This window comes from Triturus cristatus, chromosome 6 (genome assembly GCF_964204655.1).
Source record: "Triturus cristatus chromosome 6, aTriCri1.1, whole genome shotgun sequence".
In the NCBI taxonomy this organism is placed as follows: Eukaryota; Metazoa; Chordata; class Amphibia; order Caudata; family Salamandridae; genus Triturus; species Triturus cristatus.
The window spans coordinates 1,313,262,994-1,313,285,713 of record NC_140589.1 but is presented as its reverse complement, the minus strand read 5'-3'; the positions used below and the strand labels follow the sequence as shown (position 1 = coordinate 1,313,285,713).

Below are 22,720 nucleotides of genomic sequence, written 5' to 3'. Positions count from 1 at the left end.
TGATGTCATCAGCTGTGCATTGCAGGGGCGCGAGTTATAGTTACCTCAACTAACTATAACGGCCAAATTTCTCTAGTTTTGTACGAGTGAAATGTCCAACTAACTATAACGTCCCTGAAACCTGTGTTTTTTTCTGTGAAAAAAAAATATATATGTATATACACACCAGTGGCAGTTGCCACTGGGTAGTTATAGTTAGATCATCATTTCCATAGGAAATAAATATTTTGTTTTTGTAATAACTTTGGCATTGTTTGATGAATCTCCATGAAACTTTTTATGAAAGGGCTGTTTTTTGCCTAGTTTGTATATGGAAAGGTTCGAAGTGATCGGTCAAGCAGTTGCCAAAAAAGGGGCCCCAAAAATAAAAAATTCTGATGCATTTTCCATAGATATCTTAAAGTACTACCTCAAAAACTGCTTAACGGAAGTATATCAAATTTGGCAGGAAGCTAGATCTTGGTATTAAGATTGTGCTTTGTGCGATTTGCTGTAAATGTTTAGTCTTTTTTGAGAACTTAGGGTTTCAAAATAGTTGTATGTCTTCACCATTGCGTCCAAGGACTCCCATCGGATATAAGGGGGCAGAGTAGGTGTACCCTGCCCCCTGGGCCCTGTGGGGGTGGACCCTGGGGTCAAAATAAAAAAAATAAAAAATGGTGCACGCCTTTCGTTAATTAAGAGGAGGGACATGTGGCCCCCATCCCTGAGCTGTTTCCGGCCCAGGAAACCCAATCCCCCAGGGCGCGACTTAATATGGGGAGAGGGCGCAGACCCCTCCCGAGCTGTTTTAGCCCTGGACACCCATCCACCGGGGCCCAGTTTAGCACAGCCCCCTTCCTCAGCCATATTCTAAACTGGGGACCGCATCCCCCAGAGCCAAAAATATTTTTGAGCTGGGCCACACAGCCCCATCCGCAAGCCTTGCTTCCATCCGGAAGGAGCAGCATAAATAGTTGTTCCCTCAGGGTGGGAGCAAAGCCAGCTCCCGGCACATGTAAAGAGTCGTTTGGGCCTCAGAGGCCTTGCAACTCCCCCTTCGCAGCCTTTAACATGTGCTTTGTGAGGGCCACATATGGGCACCCGAGCACCCACCCTTAAATGATGTGGGACCCAGGAGGCCCTCCTCCTCTTTACATCAAGATACAGCCCTGGAGATGGGGTCTAATTAGGCTCCAAGAGGAGGTGTGTTACTCTTCCCCGTGGGATAGTCTCCCTGGCGCCTTTTAAGGCTCGGGAGGAGGCCACTCAGTCTCCTCCCCTTTTTAATTAAATTCAGCCTGGGGGATGGTTTCCCTGGGGCTTTATAAGGCAGTGAAGGGGTATCACAGGGCTGCCCCCTTCCCTTTATAGTGTACTCTGGCCCCGGGGGATGGGGTGCCTGGGGCCTAATAAGGCTCGAGGATGGGGGCCATTCAGCCTTCCGCCCAATTTAAAAAACAGACGTCCCAGGGGAGATGGGTTCCCGAGGCCAAAAGAGGCATGGGGAGTGGGGCAGCATGGCCTTCACCCCTTTTAAATAAAAAAAAATAGGCAGCCCCGGAAAATGGGATACCAGGGGCTTAATAAAGTCCGGCACGGTGCTCCCTGGTCCCACCTTCCCTGTTCTATTATTTTTGTTGTCGAGTGATGGACTCCCCCAGGTCCTTTTAGGGCTTGGGGGAGGGGCCACACTGCCCCTTCACTTTTTTATTGTATTTGGCCCCCTGGGATGGGGTCTTTGGGGTCTATTAGGCTTGTGGAGGGGGCTGCACGCCCCCTACCCCTTAGATTTTTGCCACGGTGTGGGGTTAGCTGCCTGCTGGGGATTTGATCACAGTGCATGACGACCAAGCTCTGTGGCCAGTACCTCATTGTGCACTGCCAGTGGCTATGTGTAGCATGGGGTTGGCTGCCTGCTGGAAGTTGGATGTAGGGTCTGGCTGGAAGACAGGAACTGTGACTATTCCCACAACCTGCACCATCGAAGGCCGTGTGCGGTGTGATGTTGGCTGGCTCCAGGTGGCTGCCTGTGGGTGCTCAACCCCACTCCATGTGCAACAAAAGGCTGTGCACAGCTAGGGGTTTGTCTGCCTCCCGGTGGAGGGACCGTCTCCGGGTGGGTTGTCCTGTTGCCATACACCTGCTGAGCACAACCGAAGGCTTGCACATTGTGCAGTTCGCTGCCTGCCTTGAGTTTTCCGCATGTCCTGGCCGTGCGCGGCAGGGATGGCTCTAACTATGGGAATAATATAGTACTTTCCCTAAAAAAAAACAAAAAAAAAACTAGAAATTCACTGGAAAGACAAAGGTAAAAGTAACTTTCTACTTAGTTGAATGTCAGTGACAACATTAACATTTTGAACTCAAAATACCACAGAAATTCACTAGTTATAGTTAGCAGATGTAACTTTAACGTGCACCACATCATACACTAAATATGACCTCATATATATTATATGACTCATGACATGTTCTATGACATCATTTGTGCACGGCATGGGGTTTTCTTCCGGGTGGCTCCCTGTGGAGAGTTAGATGCAGGGCCTAGCTACAAGCGCGAGGGAAGGCTGTGTTTAGCATGGGATTGGCTGTCTACAAGGAGGGTTGGCCACAGGACCTGTCCACAGTCTGTGTTCAGCGTGGGGTTGGCTGCCTGTGGGAGAGTTGCTGCAGGGCTGGACCATATCAGCACATATGTAGTGATATCAACGAAGATGTGGTGACAGCAATCATAGGATTCAGGACTCTGGCCAGAGTCCTTGAAAAACTATAAAAATAGACATAAGAAGGCAGCCTAGAGATACCCTGGCTATCTATGCTTGGTGGGGGGATCGCTTGGGGCTTAAAATCTTTTAAAAATTTTACCACAAATTCGCAAACGATATGCATATATACAATTTTTTTCTCAAACGCAGCTTGGCCCCACTCCCCTTTTAATTAAGGAAAACGGCCAAGGGGTATGAGGTCTCATGGACCTTAAAGGCTTCGGGTGGATGGCCGCGCGCTGCCTCACCAATGTTATTACAGAAATAACCCATATTGGGTGCTGGCAGAGGGCCGCGGAGGCCCTGTAGCTCACCTAGTGACCCTCAGCTAAAAAGAAGGAAGTGGGTGTCCCAGGTTGCAACAGGACACCCACATTAAAGTAACAAAAAAAAAAGAAGAATCAGCAGGTGCTGCTCATTTATTATTCGCTGCTTGTATAAACCAGTGTCGCATAATAACTTGGAGCATTTTAAAATTCCATAGTTTCATGCTAATGATGCCCCTAGAAGAGACAGGGTGTCAGAGTAGAATATCCTCAGGGTCGGCTTGTAGCTTAGAATGATCCACCTTTTGATAGTCCCAAGTCAGAATAGCTATAAAAGCACAGGACAGTAGGATGATCAAGCGAGGTAAGGAAAGGGAGGGAACAGCAAGGAGTGAGACCTGAAATGACAGCAGGAAACAATCAATACTTCCTTCTATTCAATGATGTAAGCTTGTACATTTAAACACAATACTCAATATAAACACCTCTAGTAAATACCTGTAACAAAAAATAACACTAGGCAGCCTGTAGTATTCTACGTAATTCGTAGCTCATGAGTAGTAAGTCAAGTTTTCCTCTTGGGGGGAGAAAGTTTGCTGTATCAAGACATATGAGAACCATTCTGTTTCAAAAACTACACAACAGGTACAATATTACAGGAACGACATCATGTCTAACTATATTGGTACTTAAACCTTTACTGTAACATACCCTTTATAGACACCATAAAGCTTCACAGGGGTTTAGGGTAGTCCTGTACCGCTCTTGAAATCACCCCTGTTAATTAGAGCCAGAGAAAACAGCACACGAGTGAAATAATATTCAATAATAATGAATAGTGCCAAAACTTCTGATTAGTCGAGAAAATCACACTCTTTGTCCCTCTTCCCAATGAACACACTCCAACTGTAAGGCTCTTTGACCCAGGTCCACGAAAGAAATATCAGAATCCCCAAGTACAAGAGTCATGAAACAAAACATCCCACTGTAACCCACTGGGCTGTGGTATGAAACCAGCAGAGGGTATTACCCTAAAAAGTCAAAGAGAAACAAAACAAAAAAGGATCCCACCTCAAGAGCCGAACTGCAACGGCTCGCCAATGGCAGGAAAGCACTAAAATACCTATAAAGTCTTTGAGCCCAAGACAAGGATACTCGGTGAGCGGTGCAGCGCACCCTTACCTCACCAGCGAGAAATCAGCAGCCTCCTTCCTTCGTGCCGCAACCGAAAAGGAATTTCCAACCTGGTTCCGCAGTCCTTCCTTAGTTTTGAAGGCGTTCATCATCACACCAGCGTCAGGTCGCTAAGGCTCATGGGAACTGAAGTCACCACAATGTTCCGGTTTTCCGAGTCTATCCGGAAGAAGGATACGCATGCACTATCATTCAGGGAAGTTCCGGGATTGGACAGGGCGCGCTCGAACAGTTCTTGACAGTACAGCCCCTCTCAACGAGAGCGCACCACATTACCAGGTTTCAAAGGGTACTTTCTATGAAAGGAAGACACCAGCCTAGAGGCATGAACACCAGAGGCTGGCTCCCAGGAGTTTTCCTCGGGTCCAAATCCTTTCCACACCACTAGGTACCATAGTTTATTTCGCAGCTTTGCATCTATGATCCGTTTTACCTCGTACTCGACGTCATCATCAACCAATACAGGCATAGGTATTTTTTTCACTGGAGAAGCTGATGGCTTCAACAAAGACACATGAAAGACAGGATGGATACGCAGGTGATGGCAAAGTCAGTTTCATTGCCACTGAATTGATACATTTGATGATTTTGTATGGTCCAATATATTTGGGATTGGACACACTGTGTTTCCTAAAACTGATATTTCTGGTAGATTACCACACTGCTCCCCCTACTTGGTACAACGGCCCTGATCTTCGATGTTTATCGGCAGATATTTTGTACTTGTCCTTGGTTTCTTTCAGATTCTTTGAAGCACTACTTAGTGTTTCCTGAACGTGAGACACTCTTTTACCCACCTCTGGTAGCTTGGAGTTTTCAGTAGAATGAATGAAAGGTAGTAACCTTGGATGGTAACCAAAAGAGCTATAGTAGGGGGATACCTGTGTTGAACTATGTGTGGCGTTATTGTAAGCAATCTCAGTTAACCAGAGGTAATCCACCCAAGCATCAGTACTGTTATCCACATAGTAGCGTAGATGATATTTCAGCGTCTGGTTAAGGCGTTCTTTCTGACCATCCATTTGGATGGAAACTCGTGGATAAGGCTGTGGTTATGTGAAGGGACGTGCACCGTACCTTCCAGAATTGGGCGGTGACTTGGGAACTGCGGTCTGACAAAATCGTCCGTGGTAAACCATACAACCGTACTATGTGCACCAGGAGTAGATGAGCTAGTACACCTGCAGCGGGAACCTGTGTGCAGGCAATGAAATGTCCCATCTTTGTGAGATAGTCGATAACAACTAGAATTGTTATATATCCTTTGTGATTCGGGAGGCCAACAACGAAGTCCAACGAGATATTTTCCCGGGGAGAGTCAGGGGTGGGCATTGGTTGTAACAAACCTGATGGCCTTTGATGATCTGTTTTCATCTTTGCACAGACTTCACACAATAGTATCAAAGCCTTAATGTCCACCAAAAGAGACGGCCACCAAAATTGTCTTTTGATGCGATCCACTGTCTTTACGAACCCATTGTTTCCAGCACTAGGTAATTCATGACACCAATGATAGACTGTCTGACGTAGTGGTTCCGTAGGTACCAGTATGGGGTTTGATTTCATTGGGATTCCTTGTTTCATCTGCCATTCTGGATGGTTTTTTAACCAGGCTTTCCATGTGTAGGAATGTATTCCTTTTCTTACATTTCTAAGGAATGTATCAGGTTGTATTAGGCATAGTACTTTCCTAGGATCAATAATGGACTGTTCCTGTACTTTTTCCAGTTCCTTAGTAGAAGATTGTCTGGTTAGCGCATCTGCTTTTTTATTACGCTACCCGGTCTGTAGGTAATAATGAATTGATATTCTGAAAAGAACAGCATCCACCTACGTTGTCGAGGAGTTCTAGCAGTCATCATAAACTGCAGAATTCGGTGGTCTGTGTATACTGTCACAACATGATTGGCTCCCATCAAGAAGTGTCTCCACTCTATGAAGACATCCCCGATGGCCAAGAGTTCCTTTTCTGAGATGTTGTAGTTCCGTTCAGCATCATTTAATTTACGGGACATATAGGCCACAGGATGGAGTTGCCCTGTTACTGAGTGTCTTTGGGACAGTACTGCTTCAATCGCAACATCAGAGGCGTCTGCTTCCACTACATATGGCTTCATGGGATCAGGATGTGTCATTACTGGGCGGTAATGAAGGCTTTCTTCAAGGCAGTGAAGGCCTCCTGTGCTTCATAATTCCATTCAAAAACCTGAGCCTTCCTTAATAGTTTGGTTATGGGTGCCACCAACTTGGAGAATTGATTTATAAAGCGGCGGGAAAAGTTTGCGAATCCTATGAAACATTGGACATCTCGGACATTTTGGGTAGGTGGCCACTCCTTTACCGCAATGATCTTTCTCTCAGCCATTTCCTGCCCTGATGGGGTGAGCATAACTCCAAGAAACTCTACTGTGCAGACGTGGAACTCGCACTTACTCAGCTTGCAGAATAAGTGGTTGTTTTGCAATATTTTCAGCACAGTCTTCACGTGCTTTGCATGCATTATTTCATCATTGGAGTGGATGAGGATATCATCTATGTAAACCACCACATAGTGATCCAGGATCTCATGAAGAACGTCTTTCAAGAAATATTGAAACGACGCTGGGGCGTTACATAACCCGAAGGACATGACCAAATATTCAAACAATCCACAGCGAGTCTTGAGTGCAGTCTTCCATTTGTCTCCACTCCTCATGCACACTAAATGGTATGCCCCTTTGAGATCTAATTTAGTGTAGATGTCTGCCTTCTTAACTTGCTCCAACAAGACCGGAATCAGAGGTAGCGGATAGCGGTTCTTCACCGTAATGTTGTTAAGTGCTCTGTAGTCGATGCACGCTCGGAGCTCGCCTTTCGCCTTTGGGATAAAGAATAACGGCGAGGCGGCCGGCGACTTTGGTCTAGTAAATCCCATCTCCAGATGTTTATCAAGATAAATTCTGAGGTGTCGGGTTTCGGGCTCTGTCAGAGCATATATTCTTTTGTTTACTGGGGCATACTTTCATAACCTTGCTTTTTCCGCCATAATATTTTCACCCTCGCCCAACTTTCTATGTCCCCTCCTCCCCAAAGCTCTTTTACACAAACAAAGCACTTCACAGAGTCAGTCCTAGGGCACCTACATTGCCCTGCGAAAGAAAACACTCTTAACTATCTAATTTGCCAAGGAGCACAACAGTTTCACTGCAATCCTGGTTACTTCATGGGTCAGCTGCATACGTCTCTTACTGTTTACAGACAGCCAGTGGCAGACCATTTGCTCTGCATTCCTGAACTGTGAGTGTGAAAACATCTAAGCCGAGATTACGATGTAGCAATGGCACATCTCAAAAACAATATCAAAAGCAAGTTTGAAAGTGCCCTAGTCTTATTTATTCTGAGGGAAAAGTGGGATGTGTTTTTTTATTTACTATTCGTGCTTTATGTACTCTTTACCGCGAGATATAACTGAAGTGCACTGCAGTAAGTTTCCAGCACGCAAGGATGCGCATCTCAGATTTGAGACTAATACTGCTGTTGTGTGAGAGTTTGCGGTTGCCTTTTTGCTGCTTTCTGTGACTTCCGGGGTTTGTATAGGACGTCAAGAGCACTATCTGGATCAGTTTTATCAGGAATCTTGCCCTATTTACGTTCCTAGCGCAAGAAGTGCACATGTTTATTTAGAACACGAAGCAGCAAGCCCTGTTCACGTGAGGGCATTGGGAAAGCCTGGTTTTGCATCATGCTATCCAAATGATGGTAGGTAGGTAGGTAGTCAATTCTCATGACATTCCACATCAAATTTTACATTTTTCTATGTTCTTCTAGAATGTGAATGCTTAATTTTAGTATTAATTCTCTGGACAACAGCAAATCTGAAATGTATCGTAGCCCAGTTTAGGTGTGTGATTGCTTCCACCCTCTCTTCCACCAACAAGTTTGTAATTGGTACAGGCCAGGAAGGCAGCTATTATAAACATTTTTAGGTCAAGCCTAGTGGCAGCGCACATGCGCTGCTCGCTCTGCGAGGCATGCTGTAATAGAGTATGCTGTGGAAGCCCCGCCCACTCTCCTCCCATAGTTTTTCATTGGCTTGTGTCATTGTCCTTGGTAAATGCTGGCTTCCAATTTATTATAAGGCTTGTTAGTCCCTCCTTGTCGCCATTTGTTATCGCCCATAAGGACTGGACCTTTTACTTGGCTCGTCACATGGACTTCTTTATCTAGTGAGAGAGCGCTATTTTTGTTATTGACACTGATGGGGACAATAGCGGCTGTTTTATTTTGTTGTATGTGCATGTTGAGCGCATGCCCAGTTCAGGGACACAGCATTTTTAAAATTTCAAACCTTAATACTGAGCGATAAGCCCGCTTCAGGGACACCCCGCTCGTTTTCATTTTTTTAAAATTAATTTTAGTAATGAGTGCGGTGTCTGCTTCAGGGACACTGTGCTCTTTCTTTTATTTATTTTTATTTTTTAACTTTAATGAACACGGCGCCCACTGCACGTACACCGCGCTCTGCAATGCAATAGGTGTTGCTTTTTGTATTGTAAATGACAAAGCCTTTTAATTTTTTAATAAAGGCTTTGCCAGTTATAATGCCAATAGCTCAAAGTGAGACCTATTGCAATGTAAATGCTTGTTTTAAAATGGATGTGACATGTGCTTCGTTCAATACCCAAGGAACGAAGGCTAGGGTCAGGGATTGATTGCACAGAGATGTTATCATAGGCACCAGAAGAGTGGATTGGGTGGTTATCATATGAGGAAGACAAGGATCAAAAGGTTTTACCTTTTTCTGCTACACAATGGATGTCTTAGTCACCAAGGAGATGGAAAAAACGCTCCTGTAGTGACGTTACCGTGATCGCATGGTACTCCATCTAGGTGCTCCTCGATTTGTAGAGCTAAGAGAGTCTTGGTTCCTATCAATCTGACTGTCTGGATTGACTGTGTTTTGTCTGTTCTCCGCTGCTTGTTCTGCGGACAAGAATGCATGTTGGATCTCTATCTAACACATCCATTAGTTGCGCCACCGGGCATGGATGTATTGCTCGACCCGTTTAAGGCCCATGCACTACAGTGTTCTCAGGGTATTCCCATGTTGATGTCGACATTCTTAGTCACCACGGGATGCTTTAGCTCCTGTCAGATTGGATACCGGCTCTACTACAGGCACACAGGCTTTGGATGTTCCAACTGCTTCCTCTGCTTCGGCTGTGGGAACGGAAGATGATCACCTTTGCTCAATTGACCATATCTGTGAGGTGTTACAGGGACCGTCATCTGCGAAGGCAAGCAGCAGAAATTTTACGTCTCCTGCACAGGACACATAAACGTTTGGCTCTCCGTGTGCTGGAAAGAATTCTCCCTTTTTTCAAAACGACCAAAATTGTAATGTTAAACAATATTTTTTCCTCTCTTCTTTACTCTTACTATGCACCATGGCTTTTAGATGCGCTCACTTGCTCAGACCATATATACAAACATATTTTAAAGGACTTATAAAGATTTTGACATATATAAAGGACTTTTAGAGATTTTTAGGTAATTTCATAAACTTTTTAGAAATTTTTATAATGAACATTTATTAGAATGTTTTATGATTGAATGCTCCTGCAATTAGTGGCATTTTCAATTGCTCTATAAAAACGGGCATCATTCCCATTGCATGGAAAGAGGCATCTGTCCGCCCTATACTGAAGAAACCTATGGCCGTTCCATCAATCCTTTCAAATTACCGGCCTATTTCCCTATTACCACTCTTGAGAAAATTGCTGGAAAGTATTATAAATAGACAACTTTGTTCTTATTTGGAACAAAATGGAATCTTGGATCCTTCGCAATCAGGTTTTCAGCAAGGTTTCAGTACGGAAACCGCCGTATTAGCAGTGACAGACTCGCTCAGACAGACAGTAGATTCAGGGGGATCAGTGATACTGATCCTCTTAGATCTCTCCGCAGCTTTTGATACCATCTCTCATGTAAAGCTGGCGGAGTGATTAGTCACTTGTGGTATCAAAGGGAATGCCCTGAAGTGGCTACAACATTTTCTGGCTGACAGAACTCAAACAGTCACATTGGGTCCCTATTCCTCGGCCAAAATGCCTTTGAAGAGGGGTGTTCCGCAGGGCTCCTGTTTGAGCCCTACCCTTTTTAATATTTACAAGGCCCCTTTGGCGAGGATAGCTGAACAGTTAGGCTTCGAGATCATCTCTTATGCAGATGATACGCAGCTTATGTTCACTATTGGATAAAACCCAGAGAAAGAGAAAACTTGCTTTGCATTTGGCTTGAAGATGATATATGACTGGATGTCGGGTAATTTCCTACAGCTGAATCCGGATAAATCAGAGATCATGTTGTTGGGAAAAGCAACTGATTTTTGGTCCGAAGATTGGTGGCTCGTTCAATTGGGCTCTGCCCCCACTCCCAAGCTCTCAGTAAAAAACCTGGGTATAAAAATAGATTGGTTACTGTCTATGAAGGATCATATTGCGGCTATGACCGCCTCATGCTATTACAGTCTCCGGCTTCTGTGGAAAATACTTCCATATATGCCTACCTGTCATCGTAGGACATTAGTGCAGGCTTTGGTAACTAGCCGTTTGGATTACGGTAATGCACTGCTGGCAGAAGCAGGAGAAACCTTCCTGGCTAAGCTGCAGGTGGTTCAGAATACAGCAGCGAGAATGATCTTTAATCAACCAGTGGGCTCCCCCTCTCTTCCGTTGCTCAGAGAACTACACTGGCTATCTGTGAAAAAAAGATCTTGTTCTGAACTCTTATTCTAGTCTGCTCCATTGTTTTTCCCGTCCAGGATTTCAAGTCCTCTAGTCAGCGCCGAGATGCCCCAGGGTGAGTTGAGCGCTTTATAAACTAATTAACATAACATAACAGAAGGACATTCCCTTTTTAGTATATCGTCCGGTCGGATGAGGAGTGGGTGGTATGGTTTGTAATGCACCCCAACAGAGGCTTAGGTAGTCACCTAACCTCTCACCTACATTTTACCGTGCCATTATACAACATAACAGGTTTGTGCTGACCTTTTACCTAGTTAGGAGCTGCATAAATGTTGTGTGGTTTTCCCTGAAAATTAGCGTAATTTATTATGCATAAGGATTCTCAGAATCACAGCAGGATTACCAACTTCTGCATAATAACTATGCATAAGGGTCATCCCTTTTGTTATCCTTGGCCGACATGACACAGCAAGGTAGAACCCTTGAGGGTACCTTTTTGGATATATAAACACCTTATATTTGCTGGGGCAGGCCGAGGAGAAAGACGTCCATGCTGATACACTGATGTGAGGCGCTGAGCTTCCTGCACGCAGTGGTCTGACATCCCTCATGGGGTGTCCATCTCAAGACCAAGACGGAGTCCTACGGTTTCTCACTTCAGGTAACGGGGTTGGCTTCATCCGATGGGGATTCTTGGCTCTACACCTTCATACATGCTAGGTACACTTAGGTACATCTAGTTAGGGTTGCATCGTAGGAGTACACATTATTACTGTCTTGTATTAATTTACCTGCAAATATCTATTGTTTTAGCACTATAGTAGATATCTACCATCCATTTACTCTTTTGGTGCTTTTAGTGGTTTATATCTGTTTCTGTCTTATGGTAGCACACATATTTTACACTAGAATGAGACTGGCTCAATAAATGCTTATTGAAAACGTCACCATCGTTTATTCTGTGTATCTCTCTCAGTCAAAGTGAGCACTAGTGACTGGGTGAAAAGTACTGTACTGTTTCACGATCCCTGAGGGTTCAGGGTTGTCATGTTCGATAGTTGCCCGAAACTATTTTCTCCTTGGTAAGAGGAGTTCATAGTGGCACTGTGAGCTAGCTGGTATACAGTCAAACATATCCGGTGGGGGTGTCTGGAATCAGTCTGATCACCTTTCCCACAGTTTATGTTGTCTAAACGCGCAGATCCTATATAGATTTATAGGAACTTCACGACAGGAGGGTGCCTGAGCAGACGAAAAGTAACCAGTGCTATTCCTGCTATTTTCTGTTACCCATAAAGGATGGTGAACTAAGGCTAATTTTGTATCTTGTGTTCCTCTATGCTTTCTTTTGGAATAACAAGTTCCAATTACTAAAACCTTAGCCCAGAACATTTCTGCTCTAGCCTTGGGGAACTGGATGCAGACTTTGAAGGATGCATACTTTCATGTGCCTGTCCTACAGATGCTTCCTGTTCTTCATCATGAAGAAGGAACACTTTGTTTGCCATTCTGCCCTCTGGGCTTATCAGCTCCCTGTAGCTTCTTCGCAGGTCAGGAGTGTACGTCTTCCTGTAACTCTACTACTGACTGTTGAAGGCGGCTCATCATAGTCTGTTACTGATCACCTGCTGACGGCCATCTCACTATTAACATCCCTACTGTCCTCCATCATCAAGCCAAAATCCCACCATTACCCAGAGCTGAGGATTCTCTTTGTAGTGGTGATTCTGGATACATTGCCATTCAATGCCTTGCCTTCTCCACTGCCAGTCGGGGGCCTTTTAGGATACGGTTGCTGTGTTTTCAGGCTCAGGCTTTGGCTCTGGCCCAGATGATTGTGAGATTTCTTGGGCTCCTCACATGAGGACTCTCCAGCGGGACCTGCACCTTCAATTGGTTCTGCACTTGAAGTGCTTTACTGACAACATCCACACGTCGGACAAGGCAGGCAGCAACTTTCATTGGTGAATGAAGGTGGCCAACCTGATGTGAAGAAGACTGTTCTCCCTACCCCATGCACGGTTCACAATTGTGTATGATGCATTGACTCTGAGCTGGAGACGTCACATAGATGAGGTCGAGATGAGATCTGAGGCCATTGGGCTCCATTGCATCAAAGGCACCACATCAATCTGTTGGAACTGTGTGCCATTCAGCTGGCTTTCAGTGCGTTTCTGCCATCCACCACGGGCAACCTTGTGCAAATTTTGATGGAAAACATAACCTTCAGGTAGTACTGCAACAAGCAGGGTGGCATAGAGCCATGGATGCTGTACTATGGGGCTATTAGTGATGTGCCATGAAGTGCTGAGACTGCAGCATTGACTGGATGTTCAGGGTATTTTACTGACTGTGAACCATCTCTGATCGCCACGGCCAGTGAGCTGAGCACCTTCATTATCATTCTGCCGGAGCAAAGGCTGACACTGTGGCCTTAACCATGGCTGTTCCAGTGCTAGACATCTGCCAGGTGGCTTCATGGGCTTCCATCCACACCTACCTGTGGAATTACTTACCTTTGAGAATGCTGTTTCTGGTGGGTACTCTATCTGCATATTTCTCCCCATTCAGCTGACTTTAGATTTTTAATAAGCTTTATGTTATATCTTGCATTTTGCAATATGTTATTGATGCTTTGCATCTAAGGATGAGGAATGCTTCATGGTTAATTGATGTTAGTACGCAGCAGTGGCACCTGTATACAGTAGTGTGCCGTCACCTCCGGAGGCTGGACGAGGATGCTGCAAAGTCCAGTGGCACCACCTATCAGCAAACAGGAGCAGTTGCTGGGGAAAAGTACTGATCTGACCTGGTGCCTAGGGAAATTTGGAAGTTTAGGATTCCTTAGGCATTGCAGTGTAAACCTTTAAGTGATAAAGATACTGAAGAAACAATAATAGGTTAGAAGAAAGTGTTTCATACCAATGGTGCCTTTGGTATGTTGGTTCTTACGGCTATTTGGTCTCTGTAAATTCTCCCACCAGCTACCTAAGAATATCTAGATTTCCTGTTCTGAACGTAGAGGTGCAAGAACAGCATTCACACCCTTATCACGCCATGTTTTGTCAGTTCCTTGATGAGCCAATGTAATTTCCCCAGGACTTAGATGGCATCCCCAGGAAGTTAAGTGTTAAAATGCTGTTTGGGGCCACCCTGGTAGTTAGGTGCAAAGAGGAAACTATCAACTCAATTAACATAATTTGCTGTTATTGAATTACAATTTCTTTTTTCAGACGTAGATTTTGTCCTTTCAATTTGTTTTTTAAATGAATCTTTATTTTTGTTTGTTTTGGTCATTTTTAAAAATGTATAAAATGTAACAGTTAATGTTTGATGCAAAAAGTATTCTTGTCTACTTTACATTTTTTTGTCTTACACTTTGTTTCTGTAGGCAGCAGAAATGGCCTTACGCTTGGCAGGGATCAATCGCTGGTGTGTCAGTGGTACCCCAGTGCAACGAGGATTAGAAGGTGAGTTAGAACTCTTATTGCTTTAAAAATTAGTGTGTGGGGGTATACATATATATATATATAGTGTGTGTAAAACAAGAAATGTAAGAACAATCTAAAGCGCTTTACCATTGCCCCGCTGTACTGCCAATTTGCCACAGATCTGAAACACCAACATGTTGTCTGTCTTTTTCTTTGTCCATCTGTCTCCTCTTTGTATGTAAGTTGATAGTTATATTGCACGTACCCAGTCAAAAGGCTGGGGAGCGCTGTACAGGGTCACCCACTGTTTTTTTTTTTGTTTTTTTTTAAATGAACCCTTTCAGGTTCCCTGCTTTAAGTATGCTCAAGGACCCCTTGACATGCTCCCTCTTGTGGGCAAAGTTGTCGAGTATTCAGACATTCAATTTTCAGAAATGTACATTCTTCAGATTGACATTTCACCCATCACCTGTTGGAAGCCTTTTCGGGTAATTTGTGAGTTTGATTGCAGCTACTTGTCGATCGTTCAGGAACGGAATTGATGCTCCTAACCTTTATTGGTTGTATCTTTCTTCTTTGTGTGTGGGTGTCCTTCATAATGAATCTCTCTGTGCAGTCATTAAAAGTCTGCATGTGGGTTGGACGCACATCATCCACCACATAAACACCCTCATAAGCATTATTTTGTACCACACATGCTTTCTCTGGTAGATTCTCCTGCAGTGTCTGCATTCGTCCTGTCTGAAAGGATCTTGTTGGTTCATATAGTGGTAATGTCCAGCTTTCGCTACTGCAGTTAAAGTTATTGTCGCCACCTCCATTCCCCAGACGTATTCCATATTGCAGTGCACCAAAAACTATGCTATTCACCTCCTCTTTGACCAAATTTGAGGTGACCACAGCTCCCCATAAATCTCTAAAGTTCTGCATTGACTGTTGATCAGAGCACCCTCGCTTAATAAGGCCTGGTCTAGACTCAACCAACTTGAAAGAAGCCTAAAGTTTGCTTCCCTAATTTTTCTGTCTCCCTGCGTATGCTGTAAGAAAGATCCCTGGAAGTGAAAGTTTCTCAATCTGGGTTTCATCCTTTCTGAAGCTCTGGAAGCAGTGGTGTTAAATGTATTCCACTCTGCAAAGCAAACACTTTAGTATCTGAATTTGATGCTATAACAAACTGTCTAAAACAGTAGTGTCACTATTAATTTGTTTATGAACTATTACTGACTTTTGGCACTGTGTTTGACACAGACGTAGAATACAATTTATCTGAGTCAGCAGAACGTGAACAACTTACCATGTCTGCACAAGAGATTTCAGAGGGAAGTGTGAAGCAGGCAGTCTCTAAAGTTAACCAAAGGAAACTTCACAACTTTATGCTTTCATTCTCTTTTTTTTTTTTTTTTTTTTTTTTGAAAAACCTTTATTGACATGTCAATCAAGAACAAGTATGGGCCTACAACCCCCCGGGGCCGGCCGCTAAGCAATCAGAGCAACAAAGATCAAATGTAAACACAGGCAGCACCTCGGGGAGCAGAATCTTCATGCTAATACTGTGAACAGCGCAGGTAGGACACCAGGAGAAAAAAGGGTTTTCATTTTACAATGGGACAAGACAGAAGGATCAGGTGCCGAACAATTTCCCAACAGCGATAAAAGGTATGCAGAGTAATAGACATGAGCAATAAACAGCAATCTGTTGGATCAATGGCACAGACACAGGAAATTCAGGATGGGGAAGAATATCATAAACAGTTGCGCCTGCAGTCCCCCGCCCGAACTCCCAGAAAACACCCCGGAAATTGTGGCACACGTGAAACGGCAACGAGTCATAACAAAGGAGGTGTATCACACTGATCCCAGAGAAAGAAAAACAAGAGGAATCAGAGAAGAAAAAGGAGGCCATGGAAAAAAAGGTGAAAGACTAAAGAATCCCCTCCCCCAACCCCCCACCCTGCACCTCTGCAGATGAGTACGGCCCCCCCCCCCCAGCAGTGTGCCTGTCGCCCTAGAACCAGACCCGAAATATAGAAGAATAGGGAAAAAGAAGTAGGAAAAGAACCCCACCAGACGGGGGGTATAGAAAGTGTTAATAAACTGGAGGAGGGCCTTCAAAACATACCCCCGGCTTCTCCCTCCCGCACGGTAAGTTTGCCCCAAAGTAAACAATAAACAGCACAAAATCGATAGTAACAAAGTAAGATGGGGAACATTATGCACCTATTATGCTAATAGCTATGCCATGAGAGCACGCAACCCCTGAGCCCGCCCGTCCACTAGATGACCACCCCTGAAGGATCAGTCTTATCCCTGACCACTCTTTGCAATTCTGCCCATGCCTACCCCTCGACCCAGCGCCATGTCCGATGTTCCAAGGTAGAGGAGTGTCCAAAACCGACCGAGAAGCGACGCACACAGGTGGGGTGGAAGTCTCTGAGCACCAACACAGTCCGCATCATGGAGGGACGGGCTTCCCAGTGCCGCCCCAGGATCTGCACTGCACTCGGGGTCCAGGAGGGCAGAAGCAGCCAAGGTAGACAATTGTTGCTGGAATTGTCCCCGGGTCGCCAGAGTCTGTGTACGGGACGAGGCCACCACCTCCCACTCAGGTCCAACACCTCCGGGACAGGTCAGACCGTCAGCTAGCCGATCACACAGTAGCATATTGTCCGGAGTGTCCAACAATGCGCTAATCTCAGGGATGGCCGCAACAGTGTCCTCCTGTGCGCAGTGTGGGAAGTCCCTATGTACCTGAGAACAGGCGGGCCGCCGCTGTCCCAACGCTGATGCCACACCGTCAAGCTTACTCCCCAAGACCCCGACGCCATGAACGAAGGAGGAATGAAGAGCACCAAGGGCCTCGAGGAGGTCGCCGTACCCCAGCACAGCTCTCTGCGATCGCTCCGCCACACTCCCAAAAGTCACACACTCCCAATCCTGCTGCGACCCAGTGGACAGGATGGTAGGCCGCATCGCAACAAGATGGCCGCCAAGTATGCCCGACCCGTATTGGGGCCGGGACCCAGGGGCAAGCGCCTCGAGGTCCACGTCGCTGGAGACAGGGTTCCGGGGGCAGGCAAAAAGTTATCCGTTGCGTTGTCACGGGCAACAGTCGTCCCCACCACGGACCAGCTCCCGCGAAAATCCGGGAGCGGCCCGCAGGGATCAGGGCGAGATACGGGCGGCGTCCGGGCAGCTCACCATCACAGGCAGGGGCAATCACCGGAGGATCTGAGAATTGCACCCCCGGGCATGCACTCGGTCCGCTACGCTTGACAGTAGGAACGACCCCGACGAAATGTAGGCCGAGTTCGGCACCGCTCCGGTGGACCGACTCCACCCAGTCACCACAGGCCGCTGTTGTTGAACTGCCACCCGGCCAAGGCGTCCACTCGAGGTCCCGGCTCCAGGGCTGCACGGGCCGCAAAGTTCAAATGCACATTTCTCCGGCGATACCGCAGCCAGAAACCTCGAAGTCACACGATCGGGTGCCACTCTCCTTCAGAAACACAATCGCATAGCACAGGCTGAGGATCTCGTGCAGGATATCCGTGCGGGATGCGGAGGTTCACGGAGCCGGGAGTCTACGCTGCCGTCCCGGTCGCCATCTTGGCTCCTCCCCCTATGCTTTCATTCTCAAGTGTATTAATCTCACAAGTATTCCATGCTTATGAATTTAATTAATTAGAAAAACTGGAGCTAAAAGTACTACATGTAAAGTACTTTTCATTAATATATTTGCTGCTATGCAGACCTTCCTTGCCCACACACAGAACTGGTATGATGGCTTATTTTGAAATTCTCTAGAGACTCTTTTGAGGTTTATTCGTTCAACAATTGACACAATGAAACTGTGTTTTTTACTTTAGAAATTGTTAGGTCTGTGTCATTGCAGATTTGTTAAACCTTTAAACACCTATCTGATCCCAGCAGCTAAACTGTGTACTGAGAGAGTCTTTCTTGGCTTGATTCCCTTCTTAGGCTGTGTAGTGGTCTACAGTAATTAATAGATTATGTTTTTCTATCTTGCATTTTCCACTGGGGCTTCTTTGGAGCATTAGCTCTTTCAGAGGCTCTTGGATTCCAGAAGGCCATTACAATCAGTAGTCAAGTGGGGGTTGGAACTAGCAGGGTCACACGTAGGTCACTTAAGGCAGGGCTGCAGGTGATGACCCCACTGTTTCTGTGCCAGGAGGCAGCCTGGACGTCCATCTTTTTGAGTTCCCTAGTGCAAAGATGGCCCCACTCAATAAGTGCAAAGGCATCAATCACTCCTGGATATTACAAGTATAAAAGCTCCAAAACTGTAAGGAGAATCAGTGAATACAGGCTTTAACATCATTGGCTTTCCTTGTAATATGCAATATTGGCCAAGGGGGTTGTATACATTCATTAGAGGTCTCACATATGAACATGATCAGTGGTCCCAGGCTGAAATGCACATGAGTGACCTAAGGCTGTTACAAGCATAAGGGAACTCAGTCTGTAATGCACTTTAGACCACCTAGACTGTGTCAAATATCAATTCCTCCATCTTTAACATGCCTCAGTGGACCTAGGGTTAAACATGTCATCTGCTCCAGACTTATGAGCCTCAGTGGCCTAAGTCTGTAATGAGTAGCAATGTGTAAAATGTATTAATGGTCTCAGGCAGTAACAGGCATCATTGGCCTTTAGAAGTAACACACAGCCAAAGGGTGTAATGGGCATCAGTGGCAACGGGCAAGATGCTCATTATAATGTCCCACAGAAACGAGTAGGATGGTTATCAGTCTAGCCACCTCCTCCCCCCCATTCCCCCCCCAACATTTCAGCAATCTGCCTCATACCCCAAAGCACATAGGGGCTGGTACGGCCTGTGGTTATTTAACTTTCAGCTCCAGTCCTTGCGGCATTGCACAGTAACAGGTTTAGGCCACTTGTACGTTGATGGCTTGCCTCTTCTGCAAACACTAGTAGCAGCTCAGCTACTTGCCAGCTGGTCTCACTGCATGGCAGGTTCCGGTGCAACACAGACTATATCAGACTCTGGTCCATGCTTGTGTCCTGGAGCGGTCTTTTTCACACTATGGCTGACCCTTTCACATTCTGTGGTATTTGGTGGGTCTAGATGGGGGTGCTCCCTTCTGCATTTCTTCCCTTGCCACAAGTCACTTAAGTCCTGGACCGGGAGGTTACTACTTGTATGCTGGCTATGCAAAGCATATTGTCCAATCCCGCCTGGGTTATGGTGGCACTTTTTCATCTAAGAACATGGCATTGCTGAAAGATTGTGGTGGTTGGGGGGGTTGAGCAGGGACGGTGGGCTGGGTAAAGGTCCCAAAAGGGTTGCCATGTCATTAGAGGTTCAGGGGGGAAGGGGTCAAGGTTGAAAATCACCAGCATCCACCGCCCTACCCTTCAGGGGAGATGCCCAGTTTTAGTCAAAGAGATGCAGCGCTCTAAGCCTAGAGGGTTGAAAGCAAAGGAATTCCAGCTTGGAGAGGTAGTTGATCGTATGTTGATCAACACAAGAAATCCTCGGGTCTAAATTAATAAACAAAACAAGAAAGAGGCACTGGAGATTTTCTCAAGGTGCTTTGTGGGGTAATCCCTTTATTAGGAAGAAATGCCTCACCCACCCCAGGTGGTACAAAAGGGGGTGGTGATGGACACTGGAATCAAGCTATCCTGGCTGAAGAGGAGTGAAACCCCGAAACCGGTCCTAGGATGCTTGGTTCCAGTCCAGGGAGGACCTGGCTTGGCAGTTCGGGCTGGACTGTTCCCATGACCACTGATCTTGTGACGTTAACATCCTGCTTTTGCAGTTGTCTCACTAATTTCAGATGACATTTATGTATTTCATGCTCCAAATGTCTAGTATATGAGAAAAACAAAAAAAAAAATTTTTGTCGTTGATCCTGTTAGATGTATGAATGTGGAATGTGTGGGTATGGATATGAATGAGAAGGTATGATGGTTCAATATTTTTGCTTTATTGTCTATGTGCCCTAGGATTGCTGTCTATATGATGCAGGTTCACTGTAATGAATTTAATCAGTGGTTCTTAAATATGATTTAATTATGAAAAATGGAATAAGTTGATCGAAGACAAATTGAAAAAGTTAAATAACAAAAATTAAAATTATCAAAAATTATTATAAAAAAACTTTTTGTGTGTAGCATCATTGATTTTAGACCTGATCTTTTCCCTGTTTACAATTAATTTGTTTGTTTAAAGAAAAGAGGTCGTGAGGGAAGCTTTATTAGTTGTTAGTGTTTATTTCCCCTTTTTCCCTGACCTGAAGCTCATTTGAAGGGGGTCCCATTCTTTTGCTGTGGACTGTTCCCATGAGGCACAGGGTCAAGACTGATTTGCATATGGCTGGGTTCAAACTGGAATGGCATGGTGAGCAAAAAAACGATGGATTTAGGCCCAGATCTCTGTACTGGGGTGAATGTATGACATTGTTCTGCATTCTGTCCATCAATTGTTGTTTTTGCATTTGTCACCCCGAGTGGGACGGGTATGCTCAGACGTGAGTCCCGTGCTCTCCATGCCACTGGAATCAAGCTATCCTGGCTGAAGAGGGGTGAAACCCCGAAACCGGTCCTAGGATGCTTGGTTCCAGTCCAGGGAGGACCTGGCTTGGCAGTTCGGGCTGGACTGTTCCCATGAGGCACAGGGTCAAGACTGATTTGCATATGGCTGGGTTCAAACTGGAATGGCATGGTGAGCAAAAAAACGATGGATTTAGGCCCAGATCTCTGTACTGGGGTGAATGTATGACATTGTTCTGCATTCTGTCCATCAATTGTTGTTTTTGCATCACCCACCATAGGTGGCATGCTTCATCATTGGGATTCTCCTTGTGACGGGAAAACCTAGTCCCGCCACGGGCTACAACCCCCTCTCTGAGAGGGAGGAGCTCAGGGATGTTTTATTGCCAATAGTTGGGATAGACTAAATCCTTCAGTGAGAAGAGAAATAACTGGTTGAGTCGAGTGCGCAGCGCAAGCAAAGATATAAACTGTGAGGATAGTTATACTAAAACTAGCTAGTAAGAGCAACAGGGGGTAACTTTATTGGCTCGTTCCTGGTGCCAGGATTAAAAACGGAGCACCTGCAGTGTGAAATTATCACATCATGTTTTAGACGAAAACAGGTCTACAAGTTTCAGCCTTATAGACCCAAAAAGGTGTTGTGGCTTTCGTCAGGACCTAAATATGCTACTGCGTGACGCAAAGTGAAGAATGATAAATTAAGAAAGTAAAATACAGCACCAGTAATGCTACTGAGTGTGTAGCTGATTTACTGGTTGAACCCATATTGTACGGATAAGAGGCCTCACCTCAACTTGGCAACAGCTCAGGGAAGGGGCACCGCTGTCTCCGCCGGTACTCGAGTTAGTGTACTAACTGGAGTACCGACGGAGAGAGCGGTGCCCCTTTTCTGAGCTCTTGCCAGCCAATTCCGATGCTGCACCTGACAGTCTCTGGTGGGGTGGATGACGCTCATAAGGGGGACCTCTATGTGGGATACAGGCCTTCCATGCTGTTGTTTCACAAAGCTCAATGTTAGGTGGGGGGGCTGTTCAAGCAGGTGCCTTACCAGTCCCGGGAGTGCAGCCTCCGCTGATCTCACTTCACTTCTAGTGGGAGCCTTTGAAATGCGGTTGGGTCCCAGTGTTTCTCCCAAGGCTGTCCGGCTGCTCCAGGGATCCAAGATGGCAGACGGGAGCGCATGGCCTGTCCAAGCCCAGTCGTGGACGCTGTTATATAGTCATCTTGGCTGTCCGATAGGGGCATTTGGAGGTACAGGCCAGTCCCCTTGTTTGGGGACAAGTTGAGATATGGATAGTAGCTGATTAAGATGATGTGGAGCCGAGCAGTGGAGACCTGCATCTTACTCCATTCCCAGCCAGGCCTTGCCCCCATTGCCATTGTTTTTAAGCTGTGCTGTGCAATGCCGTTCTTTACTGTATCCAGCATAGGTTGTAGCTTGAGGACTACTCTGTTTGCCACACCATTTTGTAAATACTTTGTAACATACCAATAAGGTTTAAGGTTGAATGGAGTAGAGTATGTTTTAATTCTGTAAGAGAAAGTAGATTTTTATTTATTTTTTATTTATTTAGGGATGTTTTCGGACCTTGGAGACATTTGTGTCTCAGATAGGATCCCCATCTCTTGCTAAGGGTGCACTAAGGCTTCTGTATTCCGGAGATTCCAGTGTTTTAATAGCCATGTTCTCAGTCGTTATTCTTCTGCTGGCTGTAGTTCTCTAGGATCAGTTGTAAAACTATCTCAATGTGTGTGCCATATTAGCTTTTGGTTTGCCTTTTATATGGAACCAGGTCTATGTGTTACTTTGCCTC

General features: G+C 45.6%; 1 protein-coding gene across 1 annotated transcript in view; it reads left to right on the top strand.

Moving 5' to 3' along the window:
* The window catches only part of SHPRH (SNF2 histone linker PHD RING helicase), a 763,974-nt gene that overhangs the window by 327,971 nt on the left and 413,283 nt on the right, over nt 1-22,720 (top strand). The window contains exon 11 of the mRNA XM_085612283.1: nt 14,327-14,405. Coding sequence (XP_085468409.1) covers nt 14,327-14,405 — 79 coding nt within the window. The remainder of the gene's footprint in view (nt 1-14,326; nt 14,406-22,720) is intronic.